This window comes from Papio anubis, chromosome 10, assembly GCF_008728515.1.
Source record: "Papio anubis isolate 15944 chromosome 10, Panubis1.0, whole genome shotgun sequence".
NCBI lineage: Eukaryota > Metazoa > Chordata > Mammalia > Primates > Cercopithecidae > Papio > Papio anubis.
This window is the reverse complement of record NC_044985.1, coordinates 114,248,588-114,275,489: the sequence shown is the minus strand read 5'-3', so window position 1 is coordinate 114,275,489 and position 26,902 is coordinate 114,248,588. Positions and strand designations below refer to the sequence as shown.

At 38.9% G+C, this 26,902-nt stretch overlaps 1 protein-coding gene across 15 annotated transcripts in view; it reads right to left on the bottom strand.

Annotated features, from left to right (window-relative positions):
- The window catches only part of SP100 (SP100 nuclear antigen), a 121,613-nt gene that overhangs the window by 48,293 nt on the left and 46,418 nt on the right, over positions 1–26,902 (bottom strand). For 10 of the 15 annotated variants that reach the window (XM_021924085.2, XM_021924084.2, XM_021924078.2 and 7 more), the window contains 7 exons: positions 26,293–26,376; positions 24,125–24,178; positions 23,285–23,449; positions 21,415–21,468; positions 20,650–20,733; positions 17,320–17,436; positions 16,312–16,365 (listed from right to left, as the gene is read on the bottom strand). In XM_021924085.2, the coding sequence (XP_021779777.2) occupies positions 16,312–16,365; positions 17,320–17,436; positions 20,650–20,733; positions 21,415–21,468; positions 23,285–23,449; positions 24,125–24,178; positions 26,293–26,376 (612 nt within the window). The remainder of the gene's footprint in view (positions 1–16,311; positions 16,366–17,319; positions 17,437–20,649; positions 20,734–21,414; positions 21,469–23,284; positions 23,450–24,124; positions 24,179–26,292; positions 26,377–26,902) is intronic. The other 5 variants (XM_021924082.2, XM_021924083.2, XM_021924081.2 and 2 more) reach the window with 4 other exon arrangements.

Below are 26,902 nucleotides of genomic sequence, written 5' to 3'. Positions count from 1 at the left end.
GTATTCAGGAGACCCATCTCACCTGCAAAGACATGCATAGGCTCAAAATAAGGGAATGGAGGAAAATTTACCAAGCAAATAGAAAGAAAAAAAAAAGCAGATGTTGCAATCTTAGTCTCTGACAAAACAGACTTTAAACCAACAAAGATCAAAAAAGACAAAGAAGGGCATTACATAATGGTAAAGGGAAAAATTCAACAAGAAGAGCTAACTATTCTAAATATATATGCACCCAATACAGGAGCACCCAGATTCATAAAACAAGTCCTTAGACTCCCACATAATAATAGTGGGAGACTGTAACACCCCACTGTAAATATTAGACAGATCAATGAGACAGAAAATTAAGGATATTCAGGACTTGAACTCAGTTGTGGATCAAGTGGACCTAATAGACATCTACAGAACTCTCCACCCTAAATCAACAGAATATATATTCTTTTCAGTGTCACATGGTACTTATTCTAAAATCGACCACATAATTGGAAGTAAAACACTCCTCAGCAAGTGCAAAGAACTGAAATTGTAACAGACAGTCTCTCAGACCACAGCACAATCAAATTAGAACTCAGGACTAAGAAACTCACTCAAAACCACTCAATTACATGGAAATTGAACAACCTGCTCCTCAATGACTCCTGAGTAAATAAAGAAATTAAGGCAGAAATCAGGAAGTTCTTTGAAACTAATGAGAACAAAAAGACAGTGTACCAAAATCTCTGGGACACAGCTAAAGCAATATTAAGAGGGAAATTTATAGCACTAAATGCCCACATCGGAAAGCTAGAAAGATCTAAAATCAATACCCTAATATCACAATTAAAAGAGCCAGAGAGACAAGAGCAAACTAATCCAAAAAACCAGGAGCTGGTTATTTGAAAAAATTCCCAAAATAGATAGACTGCTAGATAGGCTAATAAAGAAGAAAAGAGAGAAGAATCAAATAGACACAATAAAAAATGATAAAGGGGATATCACCACTGACCTCACAGAAGTACAAACTACCATCAGAGAATACTACAAACACCTCTACACAAACTAGAAAATCTAGAAGAAACGGATAAATCCCTGGAAACATACACCCTCCCAAGACTAAACCAGGAAGAAATCGAATCCCTGAATAGACCAATAACAAGTTCTGAAATTGAGGCAGTAATTAACAGTCCACCAACCAAATAAAGCCCAGGACCAGACTGATTCACAGCTGAATTCTACCAGAGGTACAAAGAGTAGCTGGTACCTTTCCTTCTGAAACTATTCCAAACAATTGAAAATGAGTGACTCCTCCCTAACTCATTTTATGAAGCCAGCATCATCCTGATACCAAAACCTGGGAGAGACACAATAAAAAAAGGAAACTTCCATCCAATATCCCTGATGAACATTGATGCAAGAATTCTCAATAAAATACTGTCAAACTGAATCCAGCAGCACATTAAAAAACTTATCCATCATGATCAAGTCGGCTTCATCCCTGGGATGCAAGGCTGGTTCAACATATGTAGATCAATAAATGCAATCCATCACATAAACAGAACCAAAGACAAAAACCACATGATTATCTCAATAGATGCAGAAAAGGTCTTTGAAAAAATTCAACATCCCTTCCTGTTAAAAACCCTTGGCCAGGCGTGGTGGCTCACACCTGTAATCCCAGCACTTTGGGAGGCCAAGGCAGGTAGATCATGAGGTCAGGAGATTGAGACCATCCTGGCTAACATGGTGAAACACTGTCTCTACTAAAAATACAAAAAATGAGCCAGGCGTGGTGGCGGGTGCCTGTAGTCCCAGCTACTTGGGAGGCTGAGGTGGGAGAATGGTGTGAACCCGGGAGATGGAGACTGCAGTGAGCTGAGATCATGCCACTGCACTCCAGTCTGGGCAACAGAGTGAGACTCCCGTCTCAAACAACAACAACAAAAACCCAAACAAACAAACCAAAAAACTCTCAATACACTAGGTATTGATGAGACATACCTCCAAATAAAAAGAGCTATTTATGACAAACCCACAGCCAATATCATACTGAATGGGCAAAAGCTGGAAGCATTCCCTTTGAAAACCGGCCCAGGACAAGGATGCCCTCCTCTCACCACTCCCATTCAACATAGTATTGGAAGTTCTGGCAAGAGAAAGAAATAAAGAGTATTCAAATAGGGAGAGAGGAAGTCAGATTGTCTATACTTGCAGATGACATGACTTTATATTCAGAAAACCCCATCATCTGAGCCTCAAAATTCCTTAAACTGATAAGGATGTCAGCAAAATCTCAGGATACAAAATCAATGTGCAAAAATCACAAGCATTCCTTTACGCCATCAATAGGCAAGCAGAGAGCCAAATCATGAATGAACTCCCATTCACAATCACTACAAAAAGAATAAAATACCTAGGAATATAGCTAACAAAGGATGTGAAGGACCTCTTCAAGGAGAACTACAAACCACTGCTCAAGGAAATAAAAGAGGACACAAACAAATGAAAAAACATTCCAACCTCATGGATAGGAAGAATCAATATAATGAAAATGACCATACTGCCCAAAGTAATTTATAGATTAAATGCCATTTCCATCAAACTACCATTGACATTCTTCACAGAATTAGAAAAGACTACTTTGAATTTCATATGGAATCAAGGAAGACCCCGTACAGCCAAGACAATCCTAAGCAAAAAGAACAAAGCTGGAGGCATCACCCTAGCTGACTTCAAATTATACTACAGGGCTACAGTAATCAAAACACCAAGGTACTGGTACCAAAACAGACACATAGACCAATGGAACAGAACAGAGACCTCAGAAATAACACCACACATCTATAACCATCTGATCTTTGACAAACCTGACAAAGACAAGTAATGGGGAAGGGATCTCCTATTTAATAAATGGTGCTGGGAAAACTGGCTAGCCATATGTAGAAAACTGAAACTGGACCCTTTCCTTATGCCTTATACAAAAATTAACTCAGGATGGATTAAAGACTTAAAATGTATAACCCAAAGCCATAAAAACCCTAGAAGAAAACATAGGCAAAACATTGAGGACACAGGCATGGACAAAGGCTTCAGGACAAAAACGCCCAAAGCAATTGCAACAAAAACCACAATTGACAAATGGGATCTAATTAAACTAAAGAGCTTCTGCACAGCAAAAGAAACGATCATCAGAACGAACAGGCAGTCTACAGAATATGAGAAAATTTTTGCAATCTCTCCATCTGACAAAAGTCTAATATCTAGAATTTACAAGGAACTTAAACAAATTTACAAGAAAAAAACAAACAACACCATCAAAAAGTGGGCAAAGGATATGAAAAGACATTTCTCAAAAGAAGACATTTATGTGGCCAACAAACATATGAAAATATGCTCAACATCACTGAACATTAGAGAAATGCAAATCAAAACCACAATGAGTTACCATCTCACACCAGTCAGAATGGTAATTATTAAAAAGTCAAAAAACAACAGCTGCTGGTGAGGCTGTGAATAAATAGGAACACTTTTACACAGTTGGTGGGAATGTAAATTAGTTCAACCATTGTGGAAGACAGTATGGCGATTCCTCAAGGATCTGGAACCAGAAATACCATTTGACCTAGCAATCCCATTACTGGGTATATACCCAAAGGAATATAAATCATTCTACTATAAAGACACATGCACACGTATGTTTATTGCAGCACTATTTGCAATAGCATAGCCATGGATCCAAACCAGATGCCCATCAATGATAGATTGGATAAAGAAAATGTGGTACATATACACCATGGAATACTATGCAGCCATAAAAAGGAATGAGATCATGTGCTTTGCAGGGACATGGATGAAGCTGGAAGCAATCATCCTTAGCAAACTGATCAGGAACAGAAAACCAAACACTGTATGTTCTCACTCACAAGTGGGAGTTGAACAATGAGAACACATGGACACAGGGAGAGGAACACACTAGGGCCTGTTGTGTAGTGGGAGGTGAGGGGAGTGAACTTAGAGGACGAGTCAATACAGCAAACCGCCATGACACATGTATACCTATGTAACAAACCTGCACATTCCGCACATGTACCCCAGAACTTAAAAAACAAACAAACAAACAAACAAACAACAAACAAAAACGCCTGTAATCCCAGCACTTTGGGAGGCTGAGCGGGCAGATCACGAGGTCAGGAGATGGAGACCATCTTGGCTAACACGGTGAAACCCTGTCTCTACTAAAACTACAAAAAATGACCCGGGCATGGTGGCGCACGCCTGTAGTTCCAGCTACTCAGGAGGCTGAGGCAGTAGAATGGCGTGAACCCGGGAGGCAGAGCTTGCAGTGAGCCGCGATAGTGCCACTGCACTCCAGCCTGTGACAGAGCGAGACTCCGTCTCAAAAAAAAAAACACAAAAAACACAATCAACCAACAAACAAAAAAAACTGTGGCACTTCCCTTTAGCTCACCCACTCTCCTGGGTTGCCATGGTAAGATGTGCTTGCTTCCCCTTCACCTGCTGCAATTCTAAGTTTCCTGAGGCCTCCCAGCCGTGTGGAACTGTGAGTCAATTAAACCTCTTTATTAAAATAAATTACCCAGTCTCAGGTAGTTCTTTATAACAGTGTGAGAATAGACTAATACAGATAGTCTCAGCTAGGTAGCCACTAGTTAGTTGTAACCACTATAAGAAAAGTGCAAATATTCCTTAGTATCGGAAGTACACACATGCACATAAAATGCATAGAAGACAGAATGCAGAGTGTTGACTTAAAAAAAATCCAAATCCCTAGAATATATAATATAAACCAATGTGGCTAAAACAAAATCAAACATCTTGGTTCTATCAATAAAAGTAAATGGGCTTAACTCACTTATTTAAAAAAGAAATTTTGAGAGATTTAACTACAAAGTAAAAACCAAGATTTTATCATGCATGAAAGACTCATTTAAAAACATATAAAACATTGAAAGTAAATATATAGGCAAACATATATTCAGTATACATCAGTAAAAGAAATCAGGGACCATGTAATTCAGACCAAAAAGTTTTAAGAAAGTAGAAATTATAGGAGATGCAATAAGAAACGGGTAGAAACACACTATTGATAGAAGACTTTATTTTTGCTTCTTTTAGCCCATAAGAGATCAGTGTAGAAAACAGAAAAGGATGGAAGACCCAAGTGATTTGTTTAACAGGATCAATATGATTGATACGTGTTGAACTCTGTAGCCAGAAAATAGAGTATACACATTTTCCCCACCCTCTCTTAAATAACTGTGTCAAAGAGGAAATACAAATCCAAATTGCGGGCTATTTAGCAAATAACAATAATAAAAAACATTGCCTATGAGAAGCTATGGAAGATTGTTAATACAGTGCCCAAAGGGAGGGGAAAAGTCTCAGCTGGGCATGCTAGCTCATGCCTGTCCTCCAGCTACTTGGGAGGCTAAGATGGGTGTATCATTTGAGGCCAGGAGTTCAAGACTAGCCTAGGCAACATAGTGATACCCCATCTCTAAAATAAAATAAAATAAGATAAAATAAAATAAAATAAAATAAAATAAAATAAAATAAAATAAAATAGTGAGACCTGATGCCATGTGCCTCTAACCCAGCTACTTGGGAGGTTGAAGCGGGAAGATCACTTAAGCTGAGGAGTTCAAGGCTGTAGTGAGCTATGATTACACCACTGCACTCCAGCCTGAGTGACAGACCAGGATCTCTATCTCTAAAAACAACCAAACCAAACCAATAAATAGCCTTAAATAATGAACCAGTGGGGAAAATGAAAAGACACCAGTTGAATTAAACATCTGCCTCAGAAAAGTACAAAAAAGTAAAGCAGATTATATGATTATATACCTGGAAAACCCAAGAGAAGCAATTAAAAATATACTATCATAATAGGAAAAGTTAGCAAGTTTCAAAATTAAGATATACAAATGAGTAGCTTTCCTATATGGGAGTAAAAACCAGTTAAAAGATATAATGCAAGGGAAGACCTAATTTATAATAGCAGCGAAAGCACACTGCCACCAAAGCTCAGACTAAACGTAAAGAAAGTCTGCATCACCCACCCACATGCAGGAAATAAATATAAAAGCTCCACTGAAGGCCCAGAGGACTCTTGAACAAATGGATCATCATGGCGTGTTCTTGGAGAGGCAGTCTAGCATCATAAAGATGGGCGTTCTCCCTATGTCTATTTATAAATTTAACACAATCCCACCAATCGATTTTTAAAAAGTGGAGTAAAGCTAATTGACACGCAATCTTCATTATTCACAGATTCCATATCTGCAAATTTGTCTGTTAGTTCAAATTTATGTGAACCCTCAAATCAATACTCATGGCACTTCCCTGGTCATTGGCAGACATGCAGTGTGGCAAATTATTTGAGTCACCTATGCATGCTCTTAGCTGAGGTCAAACAAGGTGATGCTTTGCCTTCTTGTTTCAGCTTTCACACTGTAAACAAGAGTCCGTTTGTGGTCTATTTAGTGCCACTTTTTTGTGTGTGGTTTTGTGCTCTTTGTTGGTAATTTCACGATATTAAGTGACACCCAAGTGTAATGCTGAAGAGTTGTCTAGTGTTCCTAAGTACAAGAAGGCTGTGACGTCGGAGAGAAAGTACATGTGTTAGATAAACTTTGTTCAGGCATGAGTTATAGTGCTATTGGATATGACTTCAATAGTAATGAATCAATGTGATATTACATAAGGCGTCTTTATACAGAAACATATATAAAACAAGGTTATGTATTGATCAGTTGATGAAAATATGACTAGAGGCTTCCAAAAACCTTATTCTGTATTTCTACTAGAAGCAATGGTCCAATATTTGCTAAGTCTGTGTTCATGGTGACTTTATAGAATAGAACTACCAGGAATAATGAGAATTGACTGTATATGTGTATATGAATACATACACACACATATCTGTATTTTCAGAATCTACCCACTTTTGAATGCTTCCACTGCTACCAGCTTAGTCCAACTCACCATCACCCTTCTGAGATCATTGCAACAGCCTCCTTACTCCTGTCCCATTCTTGCCCTCCTAAAGTCTATTATCCATGTAGAATCCAGAGCATGTCCTCAAAACATAATTCAGATTATATTCCCCAGCTCAAAATTCTCTGATGTCTCCTCTTACTTAAGAATTCAAAGTCTTTGCCATGGCCTATAAGTTCTATATACCTCTGAGAAACCACTTTCCACCCAACCCCTCTCTACCTCTCCAGCCAGTGGCCTCCTTGCCATTCCCTAAAGGACCATGTATAGTTCTCTCTCAGGCCTTTGCAACTGAGGTTTTCTCTGCCTCAGCTCCATGGCTTAGTCCCTCATTGCATTTAGATTTTCAGTTACATGCAGCTTGTTAGCAAGGCTCTCCTTGAACACCCTACATAAAGTGGCACATTTCTGTCACTCTACAACTCCATTATTCTTTATTTTTCTTTATAACATTGTCACTATCTGAAATATTATGCACTTATTTGTGTATTGTCTGTATACCCTAAGTAGAATGTAAGCCTGATGAGATTTTTCTCACTTCTTTATCCCTATCGAGCAGCATTGGAAATAAGGATTTGCTGAATAAATGAATAAAGGGTCAAAAAAGGAAAGAATAAATAGTGAGATATCTCTATGTTCGTGAATAGAAATGATTTATATTTTAGAGACGTCAGTTCTCTCCACATTTATTCTACGCAATTTCAACAAAAATACAACAGGGTTTTCAAGGGTTGACAAAATGATATTAAAAGTTATAAGAATGATAAAATAGCTATAATAGCCAAGACAATTTTGAAAGGGAAAAAAGTTGAGAGAACTTATCCTACCTGATATTAATATGTTATAAAATTATAGTACTTAGTAGAGTGTGATACATATTGATGCAGAATAGATAGGGCAATGGATACACATATATATATGTATATATGTTTCTGGGCTTTCCAGCATCAAGTTGTCATTTACATATATATTTGTATATGTAAATGGCAGCTTGATGCATGCTATGTGTGACATGCTATGTGTGACATTACACATCAGTGGAGAAGCTAGGGCAATTGGTTATCCATGTTGGAAAAAATCAGACCCTTACATTATGCCACACTAAAAAAAAAATCAATTCCAAAAGAATTAAATATCCAAATGAGAAAAGAAATAAGAATGTCTCCACCTAATGTTCCCAAAAGCAAATCTTGAGATAGGGTTTTGTTTTCAGTAGGTTTATTTTTGAAGTAATCACAAGGATTAGGAGTGAGGAACTAGGAAGAGGGAAAGGGTGAGAAGGGAAGCCAATTGGGCTGGTCACCAGTGTGGTCAACTGAGCCTCACTCTTACTGGGGACTCTCTGAAGAACTATAATGAATGGTCCTCAGGCTGGCCATCTTAGGAATGGAAGCAAGAGTATTTATTCACTGGATCTGACTTTATTGGTCAAGATGTTCAATGAAGTAAGAAAAGTATGAAAATATCTTGGTAACCTGAGATTAGGCCAAGATTTCTTAAACAAGATTAGAAAACATAATTATAAATGATAATACAGACCAATTACACAAGGATAAAATATTCTGTACATCAAAAACTTACAATCAAGTGAAAAGACAGTTTAAAAGGTGATATCAAAGAAGCTGGGGGAATTTTTAAGAAATGGAGATCAGGTAAGGCCTCTCCATGGAGGAGACACTTGAACTGAAACATGAATAAGAAGAAACCATTCCTACCAGGTAAAAGCATCTACGTAGAGTCAATATGAAGTGCAAGGGTTCTGAGGCTGAACACTACTTGGTTTATTCAAGAAAGGCCAGAGTAGCAAGTGATGGGGGAATCATAAAGGATGAGATTTAAGAGCTGATCGGGGCAGCCTGTGTAATGCGTCATAGGCATGGCAAGAAGTTTACTTTTTTTTTCTAGGTTCAACTGGAAAGTTTTCTAGGTTCAACTGGAAACCACTGAAAGGGTATAGGAGTTGGGTGGCCAGCTGTTGAATGGAGAATAGATTCTAGTGGGCAAGAATGAAAGCAGAGAGACCAGTTAGGAGGACTCTGTGGTATTTCACATGCAAGACAATAGGGCTTGGGCCGGGGCAGTGGCAGGGGAGATAAAGAATGGACAAATCTGATATATAGTCTTGGAACCTGATGATGGAGAGAGTGCAAGGGGTTAGGATAGGGGGAAATCAAGCACATCTTCTACATTTTTGGCTCAAACTTAGTAAATATAGTGCCATTTACTGAGATGAGGATTACTGATGAGGATGACAAGTTTGGGAATGAGAATCAAGAAATGTGTTTGACACATCAGATTCAAGACACCTGTTAGACTTCAAGTAGAAGTTTGGAGTATGAAGTTGAATTTATGACTTGGCAGTTGAGGAGAGAGAAAAGAAGAGAAATATAGTTGGTAGTCATTCACATATTGATAAAATTCAAAGAACAGGACTGGATGCAATTCCTAGGGAGAGAGTATAGAGACAAGGAAAGCACTCAGGTCCAATCCATGGGGCACTCCAATATGTAGACACGAGGAAGCCACGAAGGGGCCACCACCACCACCACCACCAATACCACCAATAATACTACCACTATCCACACTACCACCAACATCACCAGCAAGGAGCTCTTAGCCAGTAGGAGATTGGGTCTTCTAGAAGACAAGAGAAGAGAATGCATCCATCCACATGGCCCAAAGGAGACCACCTTCTCCCAGTTCACTCACCTGATCACGGTCATGCCAATACCTGCCAGGTGTTAGGAGGCAAAGGGCAGCCAACAACTCCCAGTCGGAAAGGCCATGAGCAGGCAGTCACTGCAGGCCATTCTCAGACAAGCCACACGAGCTCGATCTCTTTGACTGGAGGAACCAGCTTTTTGGGAACAGATCTTTTCAGGCCTGAGGCCTCAGGCTCCTAGCAGGAGATTTGCCTCCCCTTTCACCATTGCTCTCTACACCTGCTGTCTACCCCGCTGCCTCATCTGTGAAGCCAGCAGGACATTCACCCTTGGCCAATCTGTATAGTCCTCCTAGGGAGAAGCCCAGCTGCCTACTGAGAGCATGTAGTCTAAAAGCAGCCTGGCCCCCATAAATGAGATCCACAGAGAACCTGAATTAGCTGACAATATTGATTACCATGTGATTACCTATGACAAAAATCAAGCAGTGAAAATCCCTGATCTTCTAATTTATAGTTTCTCAACATTTCTTTACCCATCATTTTATTTTTAATATTTTTTCTTTGCTTGCTCTAAGTACATATTTTGTACAATCATATATTTGGATTAAATTTTCACAAGCTGCTAGAATTAATTTATTCATGCAAATTACTCATCCAATAACTATGAATTGAGCACTTACTGTGAAGCGACCCGCTATCCTAGATGGTGAGGATACAGTTGTGAATAAAACAAAGTCCTTGCTGGCGTAGAGCTTACAGTCTAGTGGGGAGACAGCAATGAAGAAACAAACACAGAAGGTGGTAGAGTGTTTTGTGGAAAAGTAAACCAGAATAAGGACTTCAGGGAGTGGTGAATGGGGCTAGAAGTGTGTGTGGGAGGAGGATGTGTAATTTTATGTAGAAGAACCAGGAAGGACTTCTCATAAGTCAGCATTTGAGGAGAGGTCTGACAAAAGGTCAGAGAGTAAGCCATGAATCCTGTCCTTCATTGGTCAAGATGCCCAAATCATGCTCTAGAAAGACTATTGCAGGCTCTGAGCACACTGCCTTATCCTGTGGAACTGGGGGTCACTGTGAATTGTCTTGCCATGTCCTATAGACTGAGCTATGGTCACTTCCCCTCCAACCAAAGACATTCCACCGTCTTCACCGTGAGCATGGGCTTGGCCAAAATCTCTCAAAATCTTGGCGTCTGTGCTGAAACCTTCCACACTCTTGGTTGGGGGATCCCTTTAAATCTGGCTGTTTCTTCCATTTCACTGGATTTCCTATTTTACTCCAATAGTGATGGACAGTTTTGAAGCCCATTTGTACGTCCTAACCCAAAACATGTACCCTGAAGGAAGACTGAGTCTTTAGTACAGCCGTGGTCAAATTTACAAGGAAAGAAAGGTTGTGGGAGGGTTGGGAGTGTGAAATAGATAAGTAGAACAGTAAAAAGGGAAGCATGATGAGATCCATAGGATGAGGTCTGGTAAATGGAAGTGGTATAAAGAAAGGCCATCCGTATTTTGAGATATAAGAAAATAAAATGAAGAAAGTATTTTAATGATGCTGGGAATAATAATTAGCCTATAACCAGTAGCAATGCCCGTAAAATATTATACAAGATGCAGTGTTAAAAGAAAGACACCATCAGCATCCTCACCTAAATACTGAGCTGACTTCACTTTATATATTTAGGTGAAGACAAGATGAAAGGAAATCTTAAAATAAAATGATATGGGATCTGGAGCTCATTCACAATGGAGAATGGGAGAGCTATAGTTGAAAAATCTATATGCATCCTAGGCCGGGCACGGTGGCTCACGCCTGTAATCCCAGCACTTTGGAAAGTCAAAGTGGGTGGATCGCCTGAGGTCAGGAGTTCGAGAACAGCCTAACCAATATGGTGAAACCACATCTCTACTAAAAATACAAAAATTAGCCGGGTATGGTGATGGACATCCACCTGTAATCGTAGCTACTCAGGAGGCTGAGATGGGAGAATTGCTTGAACCCGGGAGGCAGGGGTTGCAGTGAGCCGAGGTTGCACCTCTGCACTCTGGCCTGGGTAACAGAGCTGGACTCCATCTCAAACAAAAAAACAACAAAAAAAGTCTCTATGCATCCTATTTCACTGTTTTTAGGTGAAATTCATTTCAGGCACCTCTATTTTTCCCAGTAACATTGAGCTCCATGGGCTTACATTTCTTATAAGGCTAACTAATGAATTCCACAGACTAGATTTTAAACATGTAAGACTTCATTACTAACAAAAGAAATTGCTGAAGGAGATGAAAGGAAAGGCCCCTCGAGCCATAGTTGTGGAAGGAGAGAGAACATTCTGCACCATAACACTAACATAAAGAATCTGATTTGACAAAGTGTTAAATTGAGAAATTTCAAAAGAAGATCAGTCTTACTCTCTTGCAAAATATGGAAGTGTGTCTTTTCATAACCGTTACTGATTTGTTCTGTTCTATGTTAACATAAACTTGTCCTTAGGAGAGCTATTTGAAGAGGTCTTGTAATAATCCCACAAAATAGAAAATTATTGCCACTTCTCATGAAACCAATTTCCAAAGAAACCTGTAATTCTGATTGATTGTTTTATTTGATAATTTTTGGGCCTGGCTATAATATTTTAAGTGGTATCTGGATCCCTAAACTGTATAAATGCTTGTAAAATTTTATATTAACTCAGTGGCATTCTGATTCTCTCATATGCAAGTAGGTAATAAATTGACTACAGGTTTCCTTTTAAATAAAGATTTTGAGAATCTTGTCTCATTTAAATTCACTCCAGTTATTATGTAATAGAAAAAAAGATATTCATAGTAATACATAAATTTATACAATGTATAAAACTTTTTTAAAATGCCAGAATTGTATAAAAAATTTTTTTAGTGGAAGAACATTACATAAGACATGAATAAAAGAGTAAAAGTCTCTGTTCTTCCCGAATTAACCTTCAATGCTTTTTTTTTTTTTTTGAGACAGGGTCTTGTTCTGTCACCCAAGCTGGGGTGCAGTGGTGCAGTCTCGGCTCACTGCAACCTCTGCCTCCCGGGTTCAAGTGATCCTCCTGCCTCAGCCTCCTGAGAAACTGGGATTACAGGAGTAAGCCACTATGCCTAGCCAGTTCAATGTATTTCTAATCAGAGCTTTCAGTGGACTTGGGAAGGAGTTGGGAGAGATCTTCTTGAGCTCATTCTAAAATTCACCCCCAATGAGGCATCAGGATGGTTCTACCTCTGAGCTCTTCTTTCTCTTCTGTAGTCCCTTCAATTACAAAAGAAGAACACAGAATACAGGCAGGTAAAGGCACTGTGTGTGTAATCAACGTGGTGATTCAAATCACCATGCCATAATGTGGAGAATATTTTTAAAATTCCCACCTCAGTTACACAGAAAGGCAATCCCCATGTAGATTATATATGTAAACATTAAAAATCAAACTTCTAGAATCAAATATAGAACAATATTTTTAAAATATTGAGGAAGAAATAGTTGTAAATAAGATATGGAACCCAAGAACCAGTTAGAAAAAGGCTGACAAATTTGACTACATAAAAATTTAAAACTACTCTAGGACAAAAGATTCCCTTAACAAATCTAAAAGAAAAACAATAAATGGACAAAATACTAGCAACGCATATGACCAAGATTTAATATATATAACATATAATATTTCTATATTCATTCAGAATAATAAGAAAAACACCATGATGTGAAACACTGAGAGGGCCGGGCGCAGTGGCTCACGTCTGTAATCCCAGCACTTTGGGAGGCTGAGGCGGGCGGATCACAAGGTCAGGAGATCGAGACTATCCTGGCTAACACGGTGAAACCTCTACTCTACTAAAAATACAAAAAATTAGCCGGGCATGGTGGTGGGCACCTGTAGTCCCAGCTACTTTGGAGGCTGAGACAGGAGAATGGCGTGAACCCAGGAGGTGGAGCTTGCAGTGAGCCGAGATCGCACCACTCCACTCCAGCCCGAGCAACAGTACAAGACTCCATCTCAAACACACACACACACACACACACACACACACACACACACACACACAAACACTGAGAGCATTCTCTGACAAAGAGTTCTACGAAGAAGAAACAGAAATCATCAATAATAAATGAAAAATTCCTGACCACACTAAAAATGAAAACCATGCTCATTAAAGCAGTCCTGACATAAGACTTTTTATATTTCAATTAAATATGTTTTTATTGTCCAGGTATATTAGTTTAAAAAGCAAGAAAGGACAAGTATGTACAGAATTACTCATTTAAATAAATAAAACTATATTCCAAAATGTGTTAATACATGCATAGTAAAATTCTGGAAAGATAGACACCAATGTTCACAAGAACGTCTATTTTAAAATCAGAATAAAAAGCAAGATGAAGACAGAATAAAAAGCAACATGAGCATTAAAAAAAAAATAAATTGCTACCTTAAAAGGCATTCAGGTTTTATCTTATGAAAGGTGTAGAAAAAATGCTCCTGGAACTGACAAACGAATTTAGTAAAGTTTCAGAATATAAAATCAATGCATAAAAATCAGTGGCATCTTTATACACTAAAAACGTTCTAGCTGAGAATCAAATGAAGAACACAGTCCCATTTACGACAGCCACAAAGAAAATGAGATCCCTAGGAATTCATCCAGCCAAGGAGGTGAAAGATGTCTACAAGAAGAACTACAAAACACTGCTGAAATAAATCAGAGATGACACAAATAAATAGAAAATTTTTCCATGCTAATGGATTGGAAGAATCAATATAGTTTGAATGACTATACTGTTTAAATCAATTTACAGATTCAACACCATCCTTATCAAAATAAAAGTGTCATTCTTACAGAATTAGAAAAATCTATTCTAAAACTCAGTTGGAACCATAAAAGAGCCTGAATAGACAAAGCAATTGTAAGCAAAAAGAACAAAGCTAGAGGCATCACATTGCTTGACTTCTAACTATACTACAAGGCTACAGAAATCAAAATAGCATGGTACTGGTACAAAAACAGACACATAGACCAGTGGAACAGAACAGAGAACTCAGAAACAAACCTGCTCACCTACAACCATCTGATCTTCAACAAAAATAAGCAATGGGAAATGGATTGTCTATTCAATAAATGATGCTGGAATAACTGGCTAGACATATGAAGAAAAATGAAACTGGACCCATACTTCTCATCCTATACAAAAATTAACTCAAGATGGATTAAAGATTTAAATATAAGACCTAAAACTATGAAAATCCTAGAATAAACCTAGGAAATACCCTTCCTGATATAGGCTTTGGCAAAGAATTTATGGCTAAGTCTCCAAAAGCAATTGCAACTAAAACAAAAATTGACAAGTGGGACCTAATTAAACTAAATAGCTTCTGCACAACAAAAGAAATTACCAAAAGAGCAAACAGACAGCCTTCAGAATGGGAGAAAATTTTTGCAAACTGTGCATATAACAAAGATCTGATATCCAGAATCTATAAGGAACTTAAACAAATCAACAAGCAAAAAACAAAAAAATCCAATTAAAAAATGGGCAAAGGACATGAACAGACACTTCTTAAAAGAAGACATACAAGTGGTCAACAAACAGGAAAAAATACCCAACATCACTAATCATCAGATAAATGCAAATCAAAGCCACAGTGAGATACCATTTCACACTACTCAGAGTGGCTATTACTAAAAAATCAAGAAAATTACAGATGCTGGTTAGGTTGTGGACGAAAAGGAATGCTTATACACTGTTGGTGGGGGTGTAAAATTAGTTCAACCATTGTGGAAGACAGTGTGGAGACTCCTCAAAGACCTGCAGACAGAAATGCCATTCTACTCAGCAATCCCACCACCTTTAGGTATATTCCCAAAGGAAAATAATTTGTTCTATCAAAAAGATACATGCACTCATATGTTCCTTATAGTGCTATTCACAACAACAAAGACATAGAACCAATCTAGCTGCCCATCAACAGTGAACTGGATAAACAAAATGTGGCACACATATACACCATGAAATACAATGCAGCCATAAAAAGAATGGACACAGGAAGGGGAACATCACACACTGGGGCCTGTTGTGGGGTGGAGGGAGTGGAGAGGGATAGCATTAGGAGATAGAGTTAATGGGTGCAGCACACCAACATGGCACATGTATACATATGTAACAAACCTGCACGTTGTGCACATGTACCCTAGAACTTAAAGTATAATTAAAAAAAAAAAAAAAAAGAATAATATCATGCCCTTTGCAGCAACATGGATGGAGCTGGAGGCATTATCCTAAGCAACTTAATGCAATAACAGAAAACCAAATACTGCATGTTCTTACTTATAAGTGGGAGCTAAACACTGAATACACATAAATGTGAAGATGGGAACAAGAGACACTGGGGACCACTAGATGGGGGAGGGGAGAGGGTGGCATGGGCTGAAGAACCATCTCTTGGGTACTATGCTTACTGTCTGGGTGATGGGATTTTTGGGACCCCAAGCCTCAGCATCACACAATTTACCCATGTAACAAACCTGCACATGTACCCTTTAATCTATAATAAAAGGTGAAAAAAGAAAATAATGATAATAAACCTTAGCATTAAAAAATAGTTCATTTGTAACATACAAATTAAGTAAATTCTTATTTATTCTTACTTCTTTTCCCACTGTGTTTTTCCAAAGTAGAATTGTTTTCAACATCCATGGTATCTAGAAAGTGACAGGTAGTGGTCAGAGAACTGTAATTTATAAGTAAAATTTATAAATCTTATGACAATTCACACGGCATGGAAGGCTTGTGTTTATAACAATATTCTGAGTATAATTTATCTGTCTTCCTTCCAAAGGAAACAGACATTTTATTGATGTCTAAGGTCTTCCTGTAGTTCTCTGAGACTTTGAAACAGCTCTTCATTACTTTTACGCACCAATTTCCTCATTTATGAAACAGGGATAGCAACAGTTATCTTGTTCAACTTTAAAATTTTTATGAATATTAAATATGATCTTATTTGCAAAAGTTAATAGGAAATCACTATATAAATCAATAACAGACAAGAAGATACCTTTCAAAACTATGTATTTTTAGATTAAAAGTAGGTATCTGAGTTTTTTTTTTTTTCTGACAGGTAGCAGGACTATTTGTCTTTTTAGGCTTTCCAAAGTTATGACAGTGACACTATTACCTGTGAGTGGAAGAACGAGTTTTTTTTTTTTCAAGAACAAGGGTGGAACTCACTTTATAAATTCAACACTTTACTATTGATACGCTAATATAGTGAGATACTGCTATGTTTACCAGTGTATTTTCTTTTACCTCCTAACCAAGAGAACCCATTCTGTTAAATATGACTTTATAATGATCTCTTGCCTCCCTGCAGTTCCCAAAAGGGTCAGGTTAAGCAAATGCAGAGAACAGGATTCTGGCATGCACTAAACCTGTTCTTTGTCACAGTCGTCTCACAGTCAAGAGCAGGAAGAAATGGGGGCTATGATTTCAGACTTCTGAAATTCTGAAGCTTGGGGCCTGTGGGCCCACTTCCTGCTGGTGATCCAGAGACTGCCTGATGCTTTGCTTCAACTCTGATCACTTCCCACATCCCTACCCAGTGTCTGTGATACCCACTGAGCCACTTCCATCCCAAGACCTCAGGGTAGCCTTACCCATCATATCAGATGCTTGACTATTTTCAGTCCTTGCTTCTTGGCTTCTTGGCACACCTTTTGGAAAACACATGACACAGGGACACTTCTCATTTTCAGGTCCTTGTAGCTCTGATCCTAAATTGTGATTTGTAAACATTTTTATTTGTGCCCACTCTCCTCCAAGATTCTCCTTTCCCCCAACATTAGTGACTACCCACTCCCCACAGCTAAATTAAGGGATGGGCTCTACCTCCGAAATCTCTTTTTCTTTTGTGGTTTCTCACTGTATTTGTCCCTTCTATTCATGAATAACCCTGAGAATTTCATCTTGACATAAAGGGTCAATTAATAGTTTGTTTCAGTGATGGAGAACACTGGAGGAGCAAAGGCTGCTTTTAGGGAAAAAGGTGATGTGCTCAGTTTTGGAGGTGTTGACTTTGAAGGTCTTGAGTAACATTCAAGTGGTGAAGTCTAAGGCCTTCAGGACCTCCAACAGGAGCCTTCTGACACTTGGATAAAGAGTTTAGAAGACAGGGCTGGCTGGAGATACACATGTAGGAATCATGAGGTTGTGGGTGGTGACCGAAATCATAGGAGTGGATGAAATGCCTGGGTGAGGGCTTTTGTAATCTGGGTGAGTCAGAGGGGCCAGGGGACACTTTATTCTGAAAACTTACTGCTATTATGAATCATGCCTTGTGCTAAAATTGCTTTTATCTCATGGTCATTTCAGATCCTACAATTTCTCCATCATTCTTTTCTCTCCCTTTTACACTTCCCCCTTCTCACCTCTATTTTTCTCTCATCTTTTAATTCTTTCTCTACATACTTCTCGTAGTACCTAATATTTTACACCACTCCATTTATAACCCTTTGTATGTATCTCATTCCACCTGTTTTCCTGTTTATATTTCTAGATCTATTTTTATTATTGAGGTGAACTTCTTTCTACTATCACCTCCTCCTTCTGTTCTCTCTTCTAGCTTTGTTTCTCTGAATGTTATCTTGATCTTTTTTTTTTTGAGATGGAGTCTCACTCTGTCACCCAGGCTGGAGTGCAGTGGTGTAATCTCGGTTCACTGCAAGACCCATCTCCCAGGTTCATGCCATTCTCCTGCCTCAGCCTCCCAAGTACCTGTAGCTACAGGCGCCCACCACCATGCCTGGTTAATTTTTTGTGTTTTTAGTAGAAACAGGGTTTCACTGTGCTAGCCAGGATGGTCTCGATCTCCTGACCTCGTGATCCATCTGCCTCGGCCTCCCAAAGTGCTGGGATTACAGGCGTGAGCCACCGCGCCTGGCCCTTATCTTGATCTTGACTGTTTTTGCAATTTCAATCTTTGTCTTTATCCCCATTTTCTTCATCTATATTCGTCTTTATCTCACAGGTTATTACTTCCATCACCAAATGCCTGCAGTTTGGACACTGACCACATAGCCATCTCTATTACCTTTGTCTGTTCCTTATGAGCTTTCTAACTTGCAAGGCTGTCAATCAATCACCAATTTTATTTTCACGTTTCTGGTACAATTTCTGAGAAGTATCTTGAAAATTATCTCCCTTCCCCCACAAAACCTGGAATATTTGAATTCCTTGTCCACTTAGAAAAACCTGAAGCTGACTCTTACATCTTTCCATTTGGTGACTCTTGCCTACCTTTCTCCACTCTTTCTCCTTACTTTATCCACCCAGTGTCTCCTCCCTCCATTCAGGAGCCCAGCTCTTCTTTTTCTTTTGGTTCCCTCAAACCTGTTGAAAGCAGCCAGAGTCTGTGCACAAGTCTTTGTGTGTGTAGTGTGTATGCGTGCGTGCATATGTTTTGGGGGAGAGGTAAGGAAAAGAAAAAAGAGCTTTTCCTCCATGCAAGGAGGAAAACAAAGGTAATTAATAATTAACATCATAATTGGCTTCTCCATCACAAGCTAATGGGCTGCATCTCTTCTGACTCTCTTTGTGTATTCATTGGAGGAGCTTTCAATTCACAGGACAATGAAGATAAGCAAGGAAATAATAGACTATAGACAGTGACCAGGAAACCAGGGAACCTGTCTCAATGTGGTCATGCTGAACTATTTTCAGAGCTTAGATGAACTGACAAAAAAATACACCTACATCAATGAGTACACCTCATAGCCCTACTCTATCTAACCACACCTCATTCTCCTCCTTACTTCTCATTTTTCTGCCCACTGCCCTGCTGCTATACATTTTTGTCGCTATCTCTTTGATTAGGTGAGCTCATCTCCCTTTGATTTTTCTTGTCTCCTGTGTTGCTTTTTCTGTTTCATTCAATGATGTTCTGTTCTCCTTTATTTCTATGTTTATCCATTTTGCTTCTACCTTTCTAGGTATTTTGTATATTATATAGCTGGTTCCATTCCTATTCTGTCTCTTTGGATTTTAATTTTTCCTTCCCCATAAAGATTATATTATTAACTTATATATATACACACACACACACACATATGTGTGTGTTTATGTATGTATACATGTTATATGTAACAAATATATGCATGTGTACACACACACACACACACACACACGCTCACACACGCTCACAGTTGTTGCTAAATAAGCTTTCTGGCATCAGGCACTGGTATAGTCTCCTGTGAATATTCTGAGTTCCTTGTGCATCTTCTTTGGACTTTGGCTTAAATGACACAGCTCTTATCCTCCTGTCTGTTACATACAACAGTCACCCACCATGAGACACCTGGGTTGCTAGTTTCTATTGTTTCTTTAGTTTTTTGGCCCTAATACTTCTGTACGTCTATTTCCTCACCCCAAAATGGGTATAGTAAGAGTTAGCCTGACTATGTCTTAAAAATTTTGTGATGATAAAATAAGATCTTATTTGCCAAAATACATTGAAATAACACAATATAATCCAATTATATGATGAAGGACATCTGCCAAAAACTATACTAACGTTTGAGAGTGTTCGATCTGAAGTTTTTATTTCTGTCTATAATTACATAGTAGGAGGCTTTACAATTACAAACGACATTGATGTCAACCCATTTATCACTGTAAAAATCTAAGATCTTAGTGTTAACAGGAATGAGAGCAGGTTTTTAAAAAAAGGATCCACAAATTTGCTATTTATTTCTTCGACAACAGCAAAATATAATTACATACATTTAGTCAGTGAGACTCATTCTGTTAAACATGAGTTTATCATAATTTCCTGCCTCTTTCCATTTTCTAAAATGCAAAAAGGAGTTCCCAGATGAACTGGATACAAGGCAGTCAAGGTGCTCAGAATAAAAAGTATCTGGAAACAGCAGCTTTTAATTCAGATTCCTGACATTCTGCAGGCCAAGTCTTGGCATCCTAATCTTCTTTACCTGACCCACGTCTTAGGGATGAGCTGCAGGTTTCCTGAAGCTCTTCTCCATTACTCAGCTCTGAAAAGTCACTGCTGCTGAAACCTGCAGAAAAAAAAAAAAAATTCCTTAACAGTCTTAGTCTGAGTCTTAGGGAATTTTTTAAAAGAAAATTCTTTAAAGAAGTCGGCAGGGAATTCTTTAAAAGAAAAACTGAACAAGAGAAGCTTGTGTAGGAGGGGGAGAAATATTCCTACTACTAGGCCACTCTTTGGCTTTGATCATCTGACCTGTTGGTCAAGATTGCTCCAGGAGCCCTCTCTGAGGCTGAGGCTGGGGATGACATTGTTTCTTAAACTTCTTATCCTTTCATTATTAGTTTGCACATACTTCTGCTTCCATCTCAGTTTCTTATCCAAGGGAACCATGGAAGCAACATCTTAAAGATGTCAGAGCCTCCATCAGCTGGGCCCTGAATGACTGTGTGGGCACCCCTTCCACTCAGGAACTACTTTACCCTATTTATGTGAGTGAAAAATAAACTTATGTTGAACTTGTACCTTTGAACATTTTGAGGTTTATGTTTTATACTAGCCCAACTCATCTAGTTGAAAATGTAAAATGCCTCCGTCTCAAAAAAAAAAAAAAAAGAAAATGTAAAATGCAAATCATCTAAAATCCCAACAAATTAATTTTTTATTTTAAAGGATATAACAAAAAAACTGAATGTAGCTTTTGTAGCAAAGAAAGACATTTGTTACATCAAGAGTTTTTAATTGCTCTTACGTCTCTTCCTGTTGGGGATTCCCCAAGTAGATGTACTTCTAGAAGTCACAGGATCTAGAAAGTAAAGGAAAACCAAATCAATAATATCTAACTAAAAGATCTATAAGTCTTATGGCTGCTTACAGTGTTGACAGAATTTGGACTACAAATATTCTCTGAGGATCATTTCTGTCTCTTCCCATCTAAGGGAAAGGGATTACTATGAAATGGAGCACAGATCCACAATCCTTTAGTGTAATTGCAAAATCAGTGACCTTTTTTTTTTTTTTTTTTTTTTTTTTGAGACAAGGTCTCACTCTCTCAGCCAAGTTGGAGGGCAGTGGTGTAATCTTGGCTCACTACAGTCTTGACCTTCCAGGCTCAAATGATCCTTCCACCTCAGCTTCCCAAGTTATTGGGACTACAGGCGTGCACCACCATGCCCAGCTAATTTTTGGTATTTTTTTGTAGAAATGGGGTTTGCCATGTTGCCCAGGCTGGTCTTGAACTCCTGGGCTCAAAAGATCCACCTGCCTCAGCCTCCCAAAGTGTTGGGATTACAGGCATGAGTCACCACACCTGGTCTCAAAGATATTTTAATAACCAATATTGTTTTCATAGGTTTGCAGTTAACAAATTTGGCAGTGAATCTGGACTTGAGTTGCCATGAGTCTATGTAAAATCTTATCATATTTCGTGTGAATATTTATATAATTTGCTGTATAAACATTAGTATATTTGAGAATGGGATTCTTCCTGGATCCTACTGGGGTATTTTGTTGTATATAGAATATAAATCACATTGTCTTTCTAAAATAATGAAACATTTTTTGAACTTTGAAGTACATCTAGCTTTGAAGGTTTTATAGAGGATTATGAATATTTATTAAGAATTTGGGCTGTTAGTCTTGTCTCTTCCCATAACTTTTCATATATGATGTGCAAAGAAAAAAGATCCTTAAGTGTGCCTGAGTTTCCCCATCTGTCAAATGGGAGGAACAATAGTTATCTTGCCCACATTTTAGGTTGTTGTAAAGATGCAAGAAGATCTTATTTGCAAATATATTTTCAAATATCACTACTTGGCCAATTTCATTTTGGGGGCCATCTGTCAAAAGCTATGAATTGAATTTGATGGTAAGAACCAGGAGCCTGTCTTTCTGTCAATAACTAGAGAGTATGACCAGAAGCTTTGGAATTTTGAACAAGTTTGTGACAAAATCAAGCAATAACAGACTAATGTACTTTCTCTTCTCTATAAAACAGGGAATGGGCAGAAGTAGAAATCACTCCATAAATCTAATACTTTGGAGTTAATAGGTCTGGCAGTGATATGGTTTGGCTGTGTCCCTACCCAAATCTCATCTTGAATTCCCATGTGTTGTGGGAGGGACCCGGTGGCAGGTAATTGAATCATGGAGGCAGGTCTTTCCTGTGCTGTTCTCGTGATAGTGAATAAGTCTCACAAGATCTGAATGATTATATAAGGGGAAGTTTCTCAGCACAAGCTCTCTTCTCTTGTCTGCCGCCACGTGAGACGTGCCTTTCACCTTCTGCCATGATTGTGAGGCCTCCCCAGTCATGTGGAACTGTAAGTCCATTAAACCTCTTTCTTTTGTAAATTACCCAGTCTCAGGTATGTCTTTATCAGCAACATGAAAAAGGACTAATACAGGCAGTATGTAGTAAACAGGGCACTGCCACTCAACCACAACCATCTTGTTAAGTCTGAATTTAGAGTCACTTCTTTCTTTGCATTTTTCAAAATGACCAGATGAGTTAGATGCAGAGAACTGGCTCCTGGATAGCTGTTGTGCATGCCTAGAGCACAGTGTACCAGGGAAGAGATGCTCTGAAGTCAGAGCCCTGGAGTCAAGGGGGCTGTTCTTACCCTTCTCACCATGCTTGCTTCTCAGTGCCCTGCGTAAGACTTCTGGGAGCGTCTCCTCCTCACTGGAGTCTGAAAAGTTGCAGTCTTGTCCTATCACTGCAGAAAGGAGCAAATGTCCTTTGGAGGTCTCAATGTATGATAAGGGAACCAAGCCAGAAGAACATTCTATGAAAAGGAAACTAGGAAAGATTTGCGATGCTCTGAAACTTCAGGGCAAGAATGTCCGTGCCCTCAAACCTCCATGATCTGCCTTTTGATTCAGATTTTTGTAGCTCAAGGTTAGTATTTTATCCCTCACTGTCACCTGAGCCTGAGGCTGAGAAAATTTTAGCCCTAGTGGGCATCTCTGCTTTGTCTTGGCCCTCTGTCTTCTTACACCACATTATCTTTCTTTCTTTACTTGTCTCTTTATGGATTTGTTGTGGTTTTTGGATATGGATTTGTATTTATTTGTACATTTGCTTCTCTCTCAGGGCAACCATGGAAGTCTAGGATCAAAGAAGGCAGATCTTCTACTTGCCTGCTTGCTTGAAGAACTGCTTGAAACAGAGCCCAACCTCTCCCCCATCTAAAAATCCTTGAAATATTCAGTTGAAAAAAATATAAACTTCTACTAAAAAAAAATAAAAAACCTTTTGTTATGTTGGAGTCATTGACTTCTTTGGGTTCATATGTTATAGCAGTTAGCCAACCTAACTAATACAAAAGTTAAAATAGGAACCATTGAAATTTAAAGCAAATTTATATTTTACTTTGAAGGATATAGCAAGGAATTAGACTGACTCTTTTGTAGAAAATATTGTTCATTTATAACCATGAAGAGTTGTTATTTTCTCTTACCTCTTTTCCTAAACCTTTCTCTGAATATAGATGATTTTCTGGAATCCATGGGCTCTATAAAGTAAAAGGGAGAAACCCGTTATTTGTATGCAAGAGACTTATAAATTCTATGACAACTGACACGGCAAATGGGCTTGGGTTAATAAGAAAGTTTTTTTTTTTTTTTTTTTGAGATGGAGTCTTGCTCTATCACCCAGGCTGGAGTGCAGTGGCGTGATCTTGGCACACTGCAGCCTCTGCCTCCCGGGTTCAAGTGATTCTCCTGCCTCAACCTCCTGAGTAGCAGGGATTATAGGCACGCGCCACCATGCCCAGCTAATTTTTGTATTTTTAGTAAAAATGGGGTTTCACCATGTTGGTCAGACTGGTCTCGAACTCCTGACCTCAGGTGATCTGCCCGCCTTGGCCTCCCAAAATGCTGGGATTACAGGCGTGAGCCGTCACACCCCGCCAATAACGAAATTTTGATGAGCATTTTTCTCTCTCCTTCTAGTGAATCCAGTTCTGGAGGTTCAGGGTCATAATGTTGGGATCCTGCCCAGCAATCCCTGTCATCCTCTGTGTGTATTATTTGGAAATGCCTCTTTTTTATTAAATTTTTTCAACTTTTATTTCAGGTTTGGGGATATATGTGAAGGTTTGTCACATGGGTAAACGTGTGTCACAGGAGTTTGTTGTACAGATGATTTCGTCACCCAGGGATTAAGCCCAGTACTCAATAGTTATCTTTTCTGCTCCTCTCCCTCCTCCAACCATCCATCCTCAGGTAGACCCGAGTGTCTGCTGTTTCATTCTTTGTGTTCATAAGTTCTTATTATTTAGATCCCACTTACAAGTGAAAACATGTGGTATTTGGTTTTCCGTTCCTGCATTAGTTTGCTAAGGATAATAGCCTACAGCTCCATTTATGTTCTCTCAAAATACATGATCTCGTTCTTTTTCATTATTTTTTTTTGAGATAGGGTCTTACTCTGTCACCCAGGCTGGAGTGCAGTGGCACAATCATAACTTACTGCAGCCTCAATTTCCCAGGCTCCAGTGACTCTCTCACCTCAGCCTCCCGAGCTTTTTTTTTTTTTTTTTTAATGGAGTCTCGCTCTGTCACCCAAGTTGTAGTGCAGTGGCATGATCTTGGCTCACTGCAACAACCCTCTCCCGGGTTCAAGTGATTCTTCTGCTTCAGCCTCCTGAGTAGCTGGGACTACAGGCGAGTGCCACCACGCCCAGCTAATTTTTGTATTTTTAGTAGAGGCAGGGTTTCACCATATTGGCCAGGATGGTCTCGAACTCCTAATCTCGTGATCTGCCCATCTCGGCCTCCCAAAGTGCTGGGATTACAGGAGTGAGCCACCGCACCCAGCCCATGCCCAGCTAATTTTTATATTTTTGGTAGAGATTGAGTTTCTCCATGTTGTCCAGGCTGATCTCAAACTCCTGAGCTCAAGCAACCCACCTGCCTCAGCCTCCCAAAGTGCTGGCACTGTAGGTGTTAGCCACCGTGCCTGGTTGTAAATGACTCTTAAACACCACTAGCTCCCATTTTCTCACATATAAAGCAGGGATAAACTAGTTATCCTACCTCCCTGTTAAGGTTTTTGTGATGGGGAAATGAAGGTTCATTTACAAAAGCCCTGTGAAAAATCACAATGTAAGCCAATGAGTGAACTATAATTTGGGTTTGGGTGTAGCTGAAGTCCCCCCTTTTTTGTTTTTCCATTAATAATTAAATAGCAGCACAAATTATTCTTTGAAGACTTTCAGAGTTTGTGATTAAGACAATATTATCAATGAATAAAGGAAGACTGTGCTTATCATGCTCTATCAAATACAAAGGGTAGTAGTAGAGAATAAGTACATTATTTCGACCCTTAAAATAATAACTCTTGATAGTTTGTTGTTAAAAAAGACTGTTATTTTACTAGAATATTTTTGCTACATTTTCAATGTGTCAGTTGATTGAACCAATCCAGTTCAACCAGAGTTTATAATGTCTTCCTAATGTCTTCCGTTTCTCAATAGGGCCAGAGAGGTTAAATGTAGAAAGTGGTATCTAGAATTTACAGAATCAGGGAATAAGGAGACCACTCGGAATGAAACTAATCAAGAAAACAGAGTTCTGGATTTGTACTCTGGATATTCTGCAGCCTCGGGTTGCAAAATATTCTTACCTGGTACAGTCTGGGGTCGTGAGCAAGTGGCTTCTTGGCCCTCCTTTTCCTCATTTGATTCTAAAGAGTTGTCATTATTGATCACTGCACAAAAGAATGGGATTCTTTAGAGGTCTCAGTGTGTGACCAAGGAATCAATTCAGTAGGAAATTCCCTAATAAGAAAACCTAGAAAACCTTGAAAATGCGTGCAAGTCCTCGCCTGTACACAGGCCACGCTAGTCTCGATCCTTTCAAGTTACCTGCATTGTGGGTTAGCGATACTCTATTCTTGTCCCCAGAGGGAAATTTTGGTTTGCTTGGCCTTTGCTTTCCCACACTTCTTTTACTTCTTATCCCTTCTACTTGCCACTCCACATTTCCTTTGTTTCTCCTTCTATTTTTCATGCAGAGAGACCTTGAAGATCTGCTGTTAAAGATGTGAGCCTCTTCTATCTCCCACCAACACAGTGCCTTCCTGAATTGTTTATAAGGCTGAGAAATAACTTCCTCTTGTGTTTGAGCCAAAGACATATTTTGGGACTAATTTTTAGAGCAGTTTGCTTACACCAAGATCAAAGTTAGAGTACGTACTGTCCAAAAACTAATGCAAATTTACATTTTACTTTGAA